The 15,138-nt window shown below is 40.8% G+C and overlaps 1 protein-coding gene across 1 annotated transcript in view; it reads left to right on the top strand.

Moving 5' to 3' along the window:
• DCBLD2 (discoidin, CUB and LCCL domain containing 2) overlaps window positions 1-15,138 on the top strand; it is a 90,742-nt gene that overhangs the window by 24,935 nt on the left and 50,669 nt on the right. The window contains exon 2 of the mRNA XM_073668107.1: window positions 5,090-5,317. Within this exon, the coding sequence (XP_073524208.1) occupies window positions 5,090-5,317 (228 nt within the window). The remainder of the gene's footprint in view (window positions 1-5,089; window positions 5,318-15,138) is intronic.

The following is a 15,138-nucleotide window of genomic DNA, read 5'->3' as shown; positions in this document are numbered from 1 at the left end:
GCATAAGTATGGGCACCCTTATCATTTTCTTGTTTTAAATACTCCTACCTACTTTTTACTGACTTACTAAAGCACTTTTTTTGGTTTTGTAACCTGATTGAGCTTTGAACTTCATAGCCAGGTGTATGCAATCATGAGAAAAGCTACTTAAAGTGGCCACTTGCAAGTTGTTCTCCTATTTGAATCTCCTCTGAAGAGTGGCATCATGGGCTCCTCAAAACAACTGTCAAATGATCTGAAAACAAAGATTATTCAACATAGTTGTTCAGGGGAAGGATACAAGAAGCTGTCTCAGAGATTTAACCTGTCAGTTTCCACTGTGAGGAACATAGTAAGGAAATGGAAGAACACAGGGACAGTTCTTGTTAAGGCCAGAAGTGGCAGGCCAAGAAAAACATCAGAAAGGCAGAGAAGAAGAATGGTGAGATCAGTCAAGGACAATCCTCAGACCACCTCCAGAGAGCTGCAGCATCAACTTGCTGCAGATGGTGTCACTGTGCATCGGTCAACTATACAACGCACTTTGCACAAGGAGAAGCTGTATGGGAGAGTGATGCGAAAGAAGCCGTTTCTGCAAGCATGCCACAGAGTCGGCTGAGGTATGCAAAAGCACATTTGGAGAAGCCAATTTCTTTTTGGAAGAAGGTCCTGTGGACTGATGAAACCAAGATTGAGTTGTTTGGTCATACAAAAAGGCGTTATGCATGGCGGCAAAAAAACACTTGCTACCCACAGTAAAATTTGGTGGAGGTTCCATCATGCTTTGGGGCTGTGTGGCCAATGCCGGCACCGGGAATCTTGTTAAAGTTGAGGGACGCATGGATTCCACTCAGTATCAGCAGATTCTTGACAATAATGTTCAAGAATCAGTGATAAAGTTGAAGTTACGCAGGGGATTGATCTTTCAGCAAGACAATGATCCAAAACACCGCTCCAAATCTACTCGGGCATTCATGCAGAGGAACAATTACAATGTTCTGGAATGGCCATCCCAGTCCCCAGACCTGAATATCATTGAACATCTGTGGGATCATTTGAAGAGGGCTGTCCATGCTTGGCGACCATCAAACTTAACTGAACTGGAATTGTTTTGTAAAGAGGAATGGTCAAAAATACCTTCATCCAGGATCCAGGAACTCATTAAAAGCTACAGGAAGCGACTAGAGGCTGTTATTTTTGCAAAAGGAGGATCTACTAAATATTAATGTCACTTTTCTGGTGAGGTGCCCATACTTATGCATCTGTCAAGTTTTGTTTGAATGCAGATTGCACATTTTCTGTTAGTACAATAAACCTTATTTCAAGGCAGAAACATTACTGTGTCCAACAGTTATTACATATATCAAACTGAAATAGCTGCTGCAAAAACACCAATTTTTAAAAAACATTAAGCTTAAGATTAATAGGGGTGCCCAAACTTTTTCATATAACTGTAATTATGTCTGCGATGACGATGTGAGCAGAACTAATTTCTGCAGCCTTAGTGGTGTCTGTTAGAGGGTAAGAATCAGGCTCGGACTGGCCCATGGGGGAATAGGAGAATCCTCCGGTAGGCTGCCCCTGTGAAAGAGTGCTGATGAGTAGAGCTATTACACTTGACTCCAATTTGCAGAAAAAGGTATAATCTAATCATATATTAAACAAGCTAGACAAGCTAATATAACATAGAAGCAAAAATAAATTTATGTACTAGGGTCAGTTTATTTTTACATGTAGCTGAACAGTGGGCCCTAAAGATCAATGTTACTGGTAGGCCTTTGCCAATCCAGTCCGACCATGATAGGGATGGATGTAGCTAAAAAAAAAATCTCTTATCAGCACTTTGACATGTAAGAGACTTGTAAATCAAGAATAATAAAAGTTTGACATTTCATGGTAAAGCAGCACTGTGTCTTCTCCACCCTAAATGTTGTGTCTCTCGCTGCTCCAGCTTTAGTTATATTTAAACTTTGTCTTGACCCTCAGAAAGGGCAGAAGCAAAGCATGTGTAAAGGAAGTATCTGTCGCTGATACGGTGAAGTGTTACATGTTCTCAGAGCATACTTGTGGTTTAGCTGAAAGTTGATGACCAAGTGTCACGCAGAGGAATGTCCTGTCTTTGATCTAGTTTCTGAGGAGGTGCCATATTATCTCCCAGTCCAGTCCCCCTATCTTTTTTTGCTTTTTGACCACCCATAAATCTGCACATACTACTTAAACCTTGGGATATGTGTCAGGGATCCTATGCTATAAGAATCAAATTAACAGGATTATAATAGTGCCACACTATACGGTGAATACTTCAAAGGGCTCGTGTGCATATCCAATATTTTTCGGACGAGTGCTATCCTTGGATTTCATGGATGGCACTCATTCCCATTATACTCTAAGGGGCTATGCATGTCTGATTTTTCTTCTTAGACTGAAAAGGTCCACAGGAAAAAATCAGAGACATGTCCGATTTGATTAGAGGTTGGATCAAAATCAGCTATGCAAGTATATGGTTCTGTGAAAAAAATTAAGCCGCGTTTGATTTTCGCAGATTGAGAGAATGGAGAAGATGGAAAAACATTTTTTTTCTCTCCACATGTGAGAAAAACGTATGCAACTCTGATCAGAGTCTGATCGCAGTAATAGGACTGTTTTTCTCGGATGTGGAGAACATTGTCGTATGACCCTACCCAAACAGTAAGAAAAAGTATCAGCGCTACCCGACCATGCATTTAATACCTTGAGTATAATGTCCTAATTACTTGTACAGTTTTTCAAACTATCCACGACTGATTTGTTGTCCTAACCACATAAGGTAAAGAGACAAAAAAACTGCTCCATAGGGTTTGATCTCTTCATGCAGGCTTGGCAGCATTCGATATTAGCATTACTTATACTGTGATGGCGGATTGTTAGGATTCTCTGTTGCTTTTTGACCTTTGGGACCTCTACTAATTTTTTAGAATGAAAGGTCCATCGTTCTTTTACTTTTTGTGTCTCTGATGCCGTTTGCTCTGATGCCGTTTGCATCTCCCAAGCCAAAAATTGGTGGGCATGCTCGCAGTTCCTGACAGTCAGAAGCCCCCGCTCTACTGGTAAAACTTAGAATGGAATTAAAAGTGCACCCCTTTCTATTTCCATCAAGTCACAAATCTGTTTGCTTTGTGAATAGAAGTAAAATCGAAACAAAGGTTATCCTTCAGTAGATTACCTCCTGGGCAGTGTATACCAGAATAAAGACCTTTTTATCCTACATTTGTTATTTGTTTGGTTTATGCCAGGAGAAATTTAGGTGCCAAATAGTCTAGCAACCAACCTATCAGAGAAACAAAACATGTTAAGGCTTTTACCTCCATGCTGTCTGCATTTGTAAACTTTTTGTGGCCAGATTATCTACAAAAATAAAAATTCAAAACAGTCTGTTTTTAAGATGTGGTGTTCAAACTTGCTTATTCAGTTGAATGAGTCTAATATATAGATGTATAATAATAAATATATATATATAAAGAGGCAGCACTCCAAGAAATTTTTAAAAAAAAAATGGACTTTAATGAGCCCAAAGGCGACTTTTCGGTTCACAGAACCTTTCTCAAGCCAGGTGAACCGAAACGTCGCCTTTGGGCTCATTAAAGTCCATTTTTTTCAAAAATTTCTTGGAATGCTGCCTCTTTATATTTTTTCTATTGACATGCAGCAGTGTGGACAGACTGTTTGGAGGCTTGGCACCGACTAGTGAGTAATATGAATTGGTGCTGTCTTTTTATATATATATATATATATATATATATATATATATATATATATATATATATATAATTTTAAACCTTTTCCTACGCAGTGGCTGAATAATGTTGCAATTCTGATCTTGTTTAAGGAACATTCATTTGCCTGAAAAGTGAAAAGGCCCAAGGAGGTACAAAAAATCCAAGTTGATGCTCACTTCCTGGACCAGCACCGCTCCTCTTTACTCGGCACCGCGTCCCCTTCTGGTCTGCTGGCATCAACATCCGTCAGGGCTGTCACATGAGCATTGCAGCAAGTCTGCATCCACTGATCATCTGCAGCATTCACATTTCGGAAGAATGTAGAACAGATCTTTGACAAAATGTGAACTCTGCAGCCAGTCACTGGCTGCTGACTGACTGCTGTGTTCGCGTCACAACCGGATGATGTTCCCAGTAGACTGGAATAGGAGCAGTGGTGGCAATCAAGGAGGTGACCAATTACTCTGATCCAGCTGCACAGCCCAGTTAGGATAAAATCCAAAATGTATTGATTTCAGTTTTATAAAATCTTCAGAAGATGCAGAGAGTACAAAACACTTCCTAAAGATATGTTTCAGACTAAAAGTCCTCAGCCATGACTAAGGAGTTGTAGTCTTGAAACGCGTTGGATGGATCTTTGGGGATGGGGGGTTTGGGCTCTTTGCAGCTCATGAAGCTTTTATAAAAATGGATTAATACATTTTGGATTTTATCCTAACTGGACTGTGAAGCTGGATTCGTGTAACTGGTAATTTTTTTTTTTTTTTTCAGTTTACTCGAACGTATTATGGATTTTTTTTTCCCACCATCCTTTGCCCATTAATAAGGGGTTGTCGAGTTTTGAACTGGTGTTTTTACTTGTTTTGTTAAGATTACCAGCCAAATCCAACAAAGACTCTTAATAGTTGACCTTCCTAATAAGTGACCTTACGACCGTATTGATGATGACCGTATCAGATGGCGTTACATATTGATGTATACTGTTAGGGTTTGGAGAGCTTCTGTGACTATTGTGATTGCATGAATGGCCCTTGTGTTTCCACCTTCAGGTCCCCGGTATTATTTTTGAAGCATTTCTTGTACGTTCTCTTTGTGTGGCCAATGAGCAGACAACACTGCAGACTGCTGCCCTCAGGCCTGTCTGAGCAATTTCATGTAATTATCATTCTGTTCCAGCATCTGAAGGTACCTCTCTCCTTTTTACCTTCCAGCTTTCCTTCCTATTGTTGTCTTTAGAGTGGAGATTTCTTCTGATCATTGATGCACGGTGTGAGCATTATGTATGCAGACCTGTTGATTTTGTTGTTACCATTTTTTGTAGAACTTCACAATATTATTATTTTTTTTATCCTTAGGTGATGGTTGTGGTTATACATTTTTCGGCCCAGAAAGTGGAACTTTTACATCGAAGAACTATCCTAATACATACCCAAACAGCACTGTGTGCGAATGGAAAATACAAGTGAAACTCGGTGAAAGGATTTTTCTGAAGTTTGGAGACTTTGATATTGAGGATGTGGATTCCTGTCATTCCAGTTACTTGAGGATTTATGATGGCTTTGGAGTCTCAAGAACCGAACTAGGTGAGAAGTCTTCATAATGGTATTTGTTTAATGCAGAAGAAACCTACCGTATCTATGAAATTCAGGTACTTGAAAGCGCAGTCTTTACATAATTAGTGGTTTGTAAAGTGATCTATAACGAGAAGCATTTTCGTTAGATGGTATGTTTGGTTTCTGTTTAAAAAAAAAAAAAAAAAAAAAAAGCTTAAAGAGGACCTTTTACCAAATTTTTCATGTTGAACTGGACATATTGGCTGCTGAGAAGAGAAAGTTTTGCGGTTTGTTTTGATTTTTTTGGTTTCCCCTCTGTTGCGGAGATATTAGCAATCAAAGTATTTGCCACCTAATGAGTTAATTTTTAAGTTCAAAGGGGGTGTTATCAGAGCGTTTTCACTGGGGGCGTGTACTTCTTCCCCTTTTTGTGATGTTTCCCAATCATAAGCAGGCAGCAACACAGCAGAAAAAAGAACACTTCCCAATCATAGTTTAGAGCAAGTTTCTCAATGTGTGAGATGTAATGAAAGACGGTAATGATCTCTTTGTAATCATGCACGAGGTTAGACTAAGTGCTGGGAGAAGAGAACAGATGACGAACAAATTTTGGATAGGATTATGGCAGTCGTGGGGAAAGAAGCATCACTGAGTTTATCTGTGTTACATTACAAATAAACCCTTCTATCAGTTCTGCTCCTCTCATAGCACGGTCACCTCTGCTGTACTACCCTTCCCCTCATGCTGCCTGTCTGGAGTTATCAATTACACTTAAGTCTCTGCTCTGAGCAACTTGTACTTTCTAGAGTGAGATCAGGGGCGTCTGTCATTGCATCCAAGACAAGAGTAGCCTGTACTAAAGTATGGTGGGATGTTTTCTTCTTTCATCCCCAGTAAAATCGCTCTGATAAAACCCACTTGGACTTAATGAAATGTGAAGAATCGGCTCTGTGGTAGATGCTGGTTCACGCACACGGATGCAGTTCATCGGTGCAAACAAACAGGCGGTCTATTAAATGTCCATAAACCGATCAGAATAACAAACAACCTCTTCCAGGTATAAGAAGGTATAACAGAACAAAATTGAAAAATAATCAGTCCATAAAACACAACCTCAGCAGTTTAAATCAAGTGCTGTTCTCTGCCTTCAGCAGGTCTGAACAGCACATGCAAGGCCTCCTCACCTTGCAAAACCCACAGACAGAGTGAGTCAGCCCCAGCTGCCTTAAATCAGACCTTCCAAGACCTGAACTGGAGGTAAGTGAGCAGCAGATCCCACCCAGCTCTTTCAGCTGCCCGGAAATCCCGTACCCATAATCCGGGCCCATTAAACACCTCTCAGCACTATGTGTGCTGGAGCCTGCTTCTTGGGGTCCTATGCCAAATTCTTTGTTTAATATCCCTGCTACAAAGAGGCAAAATTTAAAAAAAAAAAAAAAAAAATTTTGTTCTGTTCTGTAGCCACTATTACATAGTGTCCAGTTCAACATGAAAAATGTTGTGAAACATCCTCTTTAAAGAACCAATAAGCCTATGAAACTGATGGACAACCTTAAAAAAAAAAAAAAAAAAAATTGTATGAGGATTTTTGTGGTCTTCACATGACTTTTTAGGACTAATAATTGTCTGCCTTTAGGGTCTTTTTTTATTATTATATATAACATAGCTGCATGTATTTCGAGCTAAAATTATATTTGAAGTTGGATGTTCTAACATTTTTTGCACTGTTTGCCTTCTGTAGTCTGTGGTTGCAGACTGAGTTAACTGAGAAGCCATCAGTCATCCTGCTATGACTTCCCACAGGGAGTTTATATCTTTTTTGTTCTTTTCTGAGCATCTCTCAGCTGATATATGGCCACAGACCACATCAAAGTTGAATGTGCAGGGAAGCAAAGAGCCTGTAAAAGCCAAACTTTGCCAAATTTTTGATGAAATCCAATTGCAAAAATGATTTTGAGTCCCAAATATATGCATTTAAGATAAAAATATCCCCAAAGGTGATCAACACCTTTTTAAGATTTTACAAAATGCTTACTAAACATGATGGGATACTCTACACCAGGGGTCAGGAACCATTTTGGCTGAGAGAGCCATGAACGCCACATATTTTAAAATGTAATTCCGTGAGAGCCATACAATATGTTTAAAACTAAATACAAGTAAATGTGTGCATTTTATGTAAGACCAACACTTTTAAAGTACAAGAAGTCTGAATTATTTTTAATAACGTTGTTATGCCGTTGCTAACCAATGATGAATAAAGTACTTCTTGCCATTAATGTGACTTTTGGTGCTGCATGGTTTTGCTGATGGCTTCAGGCGCTCTCTGACTGATGCGGCTGCTGATTCCCGCCAGTGGAGTTTAAAATGGCTCTCCTGACAGCTAGAGCGGCGCTTGAGCGAGCGGAGCTCAATTGCTGCTACGCTGGGGTGAGGAGAACGATGGCTGACAGCACGGGAACGCCCTATGCCTCCTGGTAAGCTCGCTTCCGGTCTGTGCTTAATGATTCTGCTCCCGTTTGTGAGGGACAGTCACTGCCACTTCTACTTCTACTCCGCTCCGGTCGTGTCCACGGAGCAATGTCAGTGGCAGTTAGAGCAGTCACTCGTCTGGGGTCTTTTAAAATGGTTTATGGATGTCAGGGAGGGTTTAGGTGAGTCATTTTCTTCTCTCCTCGGAGCTGATTTATTATACATCCGGTGCCATGTAGATCCAGGCCACGCTCCCATGAGAATGTTTTATATTTTAAGCGTTATTATTTTTTTTATTAAGGATTTGTCTGCGAGCCAGATGCCGCCATCAAAAGAGCCACATCTTGCTTGCGAGCCATAGGTTCCCGACCAATGCTCTACACCTTCCAGAATTCATTCTGATGACCATATTATAGCCCTGTATATTTATCCATGGGGCACCTGTAGAGGTGTGAGTGGTTTTATTGTACAGCATCTTTCATACAGAGGTCTTTTCCTGTTGTGTTTTAATGAATTTGACTGGGATCTAAGGGGCAAGGTTTCTCCTTGAGGAGAATGACAAGCCAGGTCTGGCATGCCAGTATTAGGAGACTTAAACGCCTTGCATGGCCCTGGAGCAAACAAGACGTTTAAGTCTCCTCATACTGGCATGTCGCAACTGGCTTGTCACTCTCCTCAAGGAGAAAGCTTACCACTTAGATCCCAGTCAGATCTCATACTGACGAGGGGCATGGTAACACAAGACCCACTTATACCAAAATAAATACACAACACTAAAGTTCATGGAATAAAATGGCCGTGGACCTTATTTATGTGTAACCTTTAGCTCTTTATTAATCACTCAATAATAATAATAATTTAATATAATAAAGTCCATAAACTAGAATTCATCATAACCAAAAATATCTAATCCACCCTGCAGAACCAGGCGATTTTTTTTCCCCTCAAAATAAACGACACGACGGGAAAAAAGGGTGGAGGTGGTAAAAACAGTAACATCAATAAATAGGGAGGGTGGAAGGGATCTTCTTCTTGTCAGGCAGATGACCCTGACCATTAGAAACAGCTGATATTTATACTCTATTTCTTACACATTCCTCACATGTAATAAAGCTGTCAAACAGTTGCAAATCATGCACACGGGAGCGATTCAAACACATCACCGAGCAGCTTTAAATACTTGGAGCTCGGCCCGAGCATACTCGGACAGAACATACTCGCTCAACACTAGTCATATTGCAAGGCTCATTAAAGGGTCGATATTGACTTGTAGGATTGCTGCTTCCAATAGGTGGCGCTAGAGTTCAAGTTCTCTTCCTCCCTGAAGAGACAATTTGCATATTTAACGAATTTGACTGAAATTGAGGCATGCTCCATTGTGTACCATATTACTGAGGTATTCTTCCTGCCTTGATGCATGGATTCTAGGGGACAGTATCTTCAGCATACAGCACTGAAGCGGTTGTGTATTGTAACACCCAGATGCACTCACTATTCATGGAGAGCCTGTCAGTTAGCAGAGTGTTGTGTATCTGCGCTGTTCAGCAGAGGGAGGTGGAATGGGAATTGCTCACCTTTTGGGGTTATATAATCCACAACTTAGGAATCAAGGTTTGACAGCTGCTGCAGTACTCTCAGGTCCGGAAATCCCGCCGTGTAGAACAAAAGGTGGAGGATAGGAGTATTAGTCTGCACTGCTGCGCTACATTCAAGAAATCCGGAAGACTTGGTAAGGGATTAAACTATGCGGTTTATTTTCAACGCGTTTCGACGTTGGAGAAGTTGGTTTAACGTCGAAACGCGTTGAGAATAAACTGCATGAATTAATCCCTCATCACGTCTTCTGGATTTCTTGAATCTAGCACAGCAGTGCAGACTAATACTCCTATCCTCCACTAATTAACCTAATATTGTAGCTGTTTGAATATACATTAGTTATCTGGATTCCCTGTTTGTGTGCCGGTTGCACCAGCCACGCTCTTGGTTTAATCATACTTAATAATAATTCTTTAGTAAAGAATTTGTTAATTGTACTGCCTGCCTCTGGTCATTGTCCCTATCCACCTGCATCATTACAATGGTAATGGAGTTGCTGTGCGCTGCCGCACAACCTGCTGTGCATGGTATATTACAGGGACTGTGAAAACACCATGATTTTTTTTTTTTGCTTACATTGGTCTAAAATAAGAAAAAAAAAGTAGAGATGAGCAAATTGATTCACAAGTCCCCAGTTGGGCAACCTCTTTACTCTGCGGCTGCCAGGCGGCAGCCCTGTGAACAGACTCCCATCTGCAAAAAACACAGAGAAATATCCCCCCCAAAAAAACAAAAACTTCAAACTACACAATTTGAAAAGAAAAAGTTCAATGGTGTAAAGCATCAGTAGGAGTAATATTGACCTTACCAATCCTCTGCTGCTCCCTCAAGTCGGCCAGCACGATGCAGTGCGGGCGTCACGCCGCAGCGATGACTTCATTCTATGAGTTGGGAATGTCTGAAGGTAGGAGGCGATTTGCAGGACTTTCGTCTTACAGTGGCTGTAGGACCTAGGGTCCTGTGAATTAATTTGCTTATGTGTAAAAAGGAGTAATACTCGTCTCACTGATCTCCAACATGTGGACACAAGCACGCCATCATTGGAGCCTGATGAGCAGAGCATGATGAGGGACCGGGTTTTTAGGACAGGAGCGCCAAGGGTTTGGTGAGGTGAGTAGTACTCCTTTTTATAGTTTAGCAAATGAGTTCCCAGGTCAAGTGGCCACATTAGTAGTTGTTGGCCATTGGACAGGAGTCTTGCACACCACCTCCTACCTGCCGGCATCCCCAGTTCCTCTCCTGATTAGCCAGCCTAGGGTGACGTCATCATTGCAGCATGGCACCCACATTGCATTGCGTTGGCCGACTTAAAAGGGTATTCCCATCTCCAAGATCCTATCCCAATGTGTAGTAGGTATAATAATAATATTAGCAAATACCGCCAATAAGAAATGTAGTATAGTTTTTCTGATTCGTTATGTCTCTTTACTCATGTGCAGGGCATTGCAAGACCTAAGGTATCCATGGTTATGACCACTAGCAACTAGCTAACTAAGCTACTGCAATGCCCTGCACATGGTGTTAGGACATAGCAAATCAGAAAAACTATACTACATTTCTAATTGGAGGCATTTGCTAATATTATTATTATTACACCTGCTACATATTGGGATAGGATCTTGGAGATGGGAATACTGGTAAGATCAGTAGAGCTCCTTTTGGTACTTTACACCATTGTGCTTTTTTTTAATTTATTTCATGTATTTAAATCTTGGCGTTTGCCATCCCCTCTTCGGCTATTTCTGTATATATGGTCGCTATCCTGAAGTGTTTATTTTGATTGGGTCGTTTGCTTTCTTGTTCAGGAAGTCCTGGCTGTTGCATGGATTTAGTGCTTCCACTTTCACACTTTACGTAGCGGGGATAGTAGATGTGTTGGAGGTGTGATTGGACGTTGGCGTCATTTTGTTTTATTAGGCAGGCGACTTAAACAACAAACTTTGTGTAGAATTAGTAATCCTGGCTGCTGGAAAGTGATAAACACACAGGTCCTTAAATGGCAAGGAACTCGGCAGCGATCTGCGTCTTCATTTCAGTGTGTGATGTTCTCCAGCTCTGTCTTTCCTCTTCTTCGGTCGTAACTTGGAACAATTTCTATAATACTGTATATGAGCTGTGTATGTGTTGTATCTGACAAACAACTGCTGTTACCATCAGGTTCCCTTTACCCACACCATCATGGACGCCATTGAACTATGCTAGTCGTCAACAAGGGATGCTGGCGTACTACATTTCTCAGAATGCCCCAGACACTTGGTGAGGGGGAAGGAATCAAAAGAAACTGATTTTAGGGAAAAGATATAGCTTTACTACGAGCTGCTACTTACTGTCACAGCATTCCCTGATGTTTTCATAGGAACGTAATGTATTAATTCACACACAACCTCAGAATGTTTTTTTTTCGGGGACAGTTCACATTGTCATCACACTACCCATCCTGGAATTATTATGATAATCTTATTATTATGACCCATTTTTACACAACCAAAAAAAAATCCCAATGGAGCGGACACCTCCTCTATATTGATGGTGCTTGCCATCCAAAATATGTTTAAAACCTATAAACAATTCAAAAAAGAGAAAATGCGTACTAAAAATCGGATGTACTTCCTACTTTTAAAAAAAGATGGATCTTTATTATAAAGCAAAGACAAAAGCTCTTAAGTGTGCTCATTGCTCCTCTGTCGAGCTTGAGTGTTTGACGACAATAATAGCGCAGCAAACGTGAAAGCGTGCGTATGGTGAAAGGACGCTGGAATTTTTATAATTTTTGGAAAATAAAAATGGTTATATAAAATTATATATATTTGGTGGCTAATTCTGGAAATTGATGCAAAAGCAGAGTATTTTGGCTATAGCAGACAATTAATTAATGTAGGTGGGACTTGAAATAATTAGCATCTACAGTATATACTGTCCTTTATCACAGCATTATTTTATGTACTAAAAGGTGTTTCTATAAACTACTGTTATTTTATGTACTCTTATGTTATTTAGAAATAAGTATTTGATCCCTTGCTGTTTTTGTAAGTTTGCCCACTGAGAAAGACCTGAACTGTCTATAATTTTAAGGGTAGGTTAATTTTAACATTGAGAGAGAGAATATCCCCCCAAAAAAATCAAGAAAATCACATTGTATAAATTAGATAAACTTATTTGCATTTTTCAGTGAGAAATAAGTATTTGATCCTCTACAAACCATTATGCGTTCTGGCTCCTACAGACCAGTTAGATGCTCCTAATCAACTCGTTACCTGCATTAAAGACAGCAGTCTTACATAGTCGCCTGTATAAAAGACTCCTGTCCACAGACTCAATTAATCAGTCAGGCTCTAACCTCTACAACATGGGCAAAACCAAAGAGCTTTCTAAGGATGTCAGAGACCCGATCATAAACCTGCACAAAGCTGGAATGGGCTACAAAACCATCGACATCGATTCGGGGCACCATGCAAAATCTCGCCTAGTGGGGTATCCTTGATCATGAGGAAGGCGATAGATCAGCCTAAAACTACACGGGGGGGAACTTGTTAATGATCTCAAGGCCGCTGGGACCACAGTCGCCAAGAAAACCATTGGTAGCACATTACACCTTAAAGGTTTAAAATCTGCAGTGCCCGCAAGGTCCCCCTGCTCAAGAAGGTATATAAACAGGCCCGTCTGAAGCTTGCCAATGAACACCCTGATGATTCTGTGCGTTATTGGGAGAAGGTGCTATGAGACAAAAATTGAGCTCTTTGGCATTAACTCAACTCGCCGTGTTTGGCCGAAGAAGAAGGATGAGTACAACCCTAAGAACATCGTCCCATCCGTGAAGCATGGTGGGGGAAGCAATATACTTTGGGTGTGCTTTTCTGCAAAGGGGGCATGACGACTGCACCGTACTAAAGGGAAGATGGATGGGATCATGTATCGTGACATTTTGGCCAACAACCTCCTTCCCTCAGTAAGAGCATTGAAGATGGGTCGTGGCTGGTTCTTCCAGGAAGACAATGATCCAAAACATACAGCCAAGGCAACAAAGGAGTGGCTCAAAAAGAAGCACAGTAAGGTCATGGAGTGGCCTAGCCAGTCTCCAGACCTTAATCTCATAGAAAACTTATGGAGGGAGTTGAAGCTCCGAGTTGCCAAGCGACAGCCTCAAAATCTTAATGATTTAGAGATGATCTGCAAAGAGGAGTGGACCAAAATTCCTCCTGACATGTGCACAAACCTCATCATCAACTACAAAAAACATCTGACTGCTGTGCTTGCCAACAAGGGTTTTGCCACCAAGTATTAAGTGTTGTTTGCCAGAGAGATCAAATACTTATTTCTCACTCCAAAAAGCAAATACATTTATGTAATTTATACAATGTAATTTTCTTTTCTTTTTTTTTTTGGATATTCTATCTCTCAATGTTAAAATTAACCTACCCTTAAAATTATAGACTGTTCATGTCTTTGTCAGTGGGCAAAGTTACAAAAACAGCAAGGTATCAAATACTTATTTACCCCACTGTATGAGCTTACATGTTGAAAGTATTTTTGGGGTTTATTCAGATGTCCATGGATCTCTGTTCAATCTTGGATCGCAGTGCATGGACTGGCCTCAAGTCTCCTGACCGGAGCATAACATCTTCGTGTATTTCTATGAGGCCGGTCTGTAGACCCGCAGCCTATCCGTGCATTGCTTTTTGAGATTGGACCAAGATCCACGGATGCTTGAATGAGCCCTCAGAGTACACAAACTCTGCTTGAAAGAGGTTGTTCTGTCAGAATATGTTGATGATCTCTCCTCAGGAATGTAAAAAGCTACCTGGCGCACTCAGATCAAATTAAAGATCTGTTTGGTGCCTCACAATAACACCGACACCACAGATCTACCTATTCCCTGCAATCCATTTAGTCTGGGGTGCAGACTGAAACGTAACTTTTGCCTTTGTGGATTGTTTTTAAAGGGAAACCATTAAATTGCTTTGAGTGCACCGGGTACCATTTTACTCCACATTAGTGTTGAAACCCTTCTTGTTCACCCATTTATTTGGAGTAAAAGATTTGACCTATTTTCAGAATAGATATAGAAAGATAGGTATAAAAAATTGATGAGGGTCCGACACCCTGCACCCCCACCAATCAGCTGTCACAAGCTCTGTTACCAGCTGGATGTGAACACATTGAACAGAGCTGCATTTCAGCAGCCCCATTCAGTGTATAGTTGCCGCTGCCAAGTACTGCAGTACATTCATAGCTGTTCTGCAGTAATCGGCAGCGGCCACTACATTTTAAATGGAGCTGCGCAATGTGGCTCCGATCAATGTGTTTACATTGGTTGCCTCCAGGAAGATGGCTGATCCATGGGTGTGCTGGATGTTGGACCCTCGTCCAGCTGAAGCTAATAAGCCCAGTAAAGTATGCTTAAAAGATATACTGATGTATCATGGCTAAATGTCAAAAATAAACTTTTTTTTTTGTTTTTTACCGCATACCTCAGTTCCATATAAGACTATAGACATATTTTAACAAATACCTTGAAAGTTCCCTTAGCAACTTTAGTGTATGACAGCAGGTTTGTATGACTTGTTCATAGTCTCTTGCATAGTCTTTGTTTTTAAGTTTTAGGAATGTGTAATGCAAAAGCGAGCGAGCGATCTCCGAGCTAAGTGTAGTGAAGGCGTGACTTGATCAATGTGTCAGCAAGCTCTGTTAAATTTCAGGCAACTCTCTGGGTCTGAGAAATCATGTTTTAAAGGAGAACCGTGATCCCTACAGTGTTATCTCTGTACACAGTAGATGATGATCGC

Source organism: Phyllobates terribilis, unplaced genomic scaffold (assembly GCF_046119375.1).
Source record: "Phyllobates terribilis strain yellow unplaced genomic scaffold, ASM4611937v1 Scaffold_2__4_contigs__length_985480577, whole genome shotgun sequence".
NCBI classification, from domain to species: domain Eukaryota; kingdom Metazoa; phylum Chordata; class Amphibia; order Anura; family Dendrobatidae; genus Phyllobates; species Phyllobates terribilis.
Note: the sequence above shows the minus strand (reverse complement) of the source record. Positions and strands in the feature narration are given on the sequence as shown.